Raw genomic sequence first — 1,921 nt, 5'->3', positions numbered from 1 at the left:
ATGGAGGAAAGCATCGTCTACAAAGATATAATAAACATAAACAATGTACCCTCTTAGCTGGCTTTGCTTGAAAACGTTGCTTGCTAGGCTGTCTTTTTTTGTCAACCTCCTTATAAAATCTAGCAAAGCAACCCTCTAATCATTCATGGTCTAATGATGCATGTCTCCCACTATTAGTTAGCACATGATGCTGAGAAACTAAGGTATGATGGAAAATCAATAGTACTGATTAAGTCTTAGTTTCTACTCCTATTAACACCATGCCTATCTGAGAACATATAGCTTGCCTTTGGTGGATTAAGTGCAATAACCATTGGGATTAACATTAAACACTGGGTAACCTGAAATCTATATTCAAACAGAACAACTTGTATTGCAGGAGTATTGTTTATTTTGATGAAATATTTTTGAGTCTCCTCATCATTTACTCTCTTCCTCAACCACTGCACAAACCCTGAAAATCAGGAAGACAATTGCAGAGCGAACAAGAACAAGAAAGATCTGGCAACCCTCCCTCTCCATTTCCATCATATATATGTAGGAAGGGGAAAACATTACATGGATATACAATTACCCAAAAAAAATTTAAAACACTCACTAATTAACCGCACAAAGTGAGCAAAACACCATGCTGGTGGTGGTGTTACATTACATTAGCCCCCTTTGATTCACAAAACAAAACAAAAAGAAAAAAAAAGAAAAAAAATGGATCCACTTCTGCTCAAGTGTCCTCAAGAATGCACTCGAGGTGTGGCTTCCATACGGCGGTTCTGCAGCCGCCGCTGCGTCGTCGCCGGTGCGACGACGACGACGACCTCTTCTGTGACAAGGCGTCACCCAACTCACGGCGCCCATTGCTCTTGGGATGATGAGCGGTCTTGCCATGGACCGGCGCCGATGCCTTCTTGACCACCAGCTGGTCGCCGTGCAAGCCGGCCTGCAGGACGCTCTTCTGCTGCTGCTGCTTCTTCTCCGGCGGCACCGACGACGCCGGGATGAGGAAGTATATCTCGCCGCGCTCCAGCTCGGAGTCTGGGGACACGATGAGGATCCTCCGCACGGCGACGCCCTGAGAGCACGGCTTGCTGAGCACGTGGTTCGGGTTGGCGGCCAGGATCTCGCCGGCGGCCACCGGCCGGCCGTACTCCTCGACCCGGCCGTTGAGGTGGACGATCCTGATCAGGTCCAGCGCGCCGCAGGGCAGGACGCAGGCCAGGCAGCACCTAAGGCTGTTGCCCATTGCTTGCTATGTGCCTTGTGCCCCTGAGTCGTCTGTCTCCTCGATCAGTCCGGCCTCACGATGCAGGGAGAGGAGACCATTTGTTATATAGTGGCATGGGACAGCCATGGTTGCAGCATGCCCAAGGTACCTAGCCACCCCCACCCCCACCCCACCCCACCCCACCCCATGGGGTGGGTATTTTTGCTTGAATTGGGGTTGGTCTCATGCTCATTGCTTGCATTGCTTGGAGGGCAAAATTAAAGAGGCCAAAGTTAAAAAAAAAATCAAAGAGGAAAATATATACTAGTATATTGTGCATAGTTTGGTGTAGAATTTAGAAAGAATTTATTTGTTCAAAAAAAATTTAGAAAAAGTTTAGGCTTCTTAATTATGAGGAGGAGGAGGTTATTAGATTAGAAGAGGGTCCTCTCATGTCATGTGTTTGATAACCTTATCTATAGTACTCATCTAATGAGGACAAGGGCACTACAACAACACCCCCCAACCCATGTTCACTACTATACGTATACTGTGCATTTTTTTTATGGGGCCGACTTTCTTTTAATTCTTTGCTCTCTCTCTCTCTCTCTTCTAGCTTGCCTCAATCATTATTCCCTGACACACACTTGCACATTATTCATGGCCACGCTGGTTTGCTGTGCTTTGGCTATACACAATGCAGTGTAAGGCCGTGTTTAG

The 1,921-nt window shown here is 46.9% G+C and overlaps 1 protein-coding gene across 1 annotated transcript; it reads right to left on the bottom strand.

The window, feature by feature from the left end:
- LOC8071223 lies at positions 354 to 1,344 on the bottom strand. The gene has a single exon (XM_002439303.2). The coding sequence runs from the start codon at positions 1,238 to 1,240 to the stop codon at positions 722 to 724; it is 519 nt and encodes a 172-aa protein (XP_002439348.1). The 5' UTR covers positions 1,241 to 1,344; the 3' UTR covers positions 354 to 721.

Source organism: Sorghum bicolor, chromosome 9, assembly GCF_000003195.3.
Source record: "Sorghum bicolor cultivar BTx623 chromosome 9, Sorghum_bicolor_NCBIv3, whole genome shotgun sequence".
NCBI classification, from domain to species: domain Eukaryota; kingdom Viridiplantae; phylum Streptophyta; class Magnoliopsida; order Poales; family Poaceae; genus Sorghum; species Sorghum bicolor.
The sequence above is the reverse complement of the archived record's forward strand: the minus strand, read 5'-3'. Positions and strand labels throughout refer to the sequence as shown.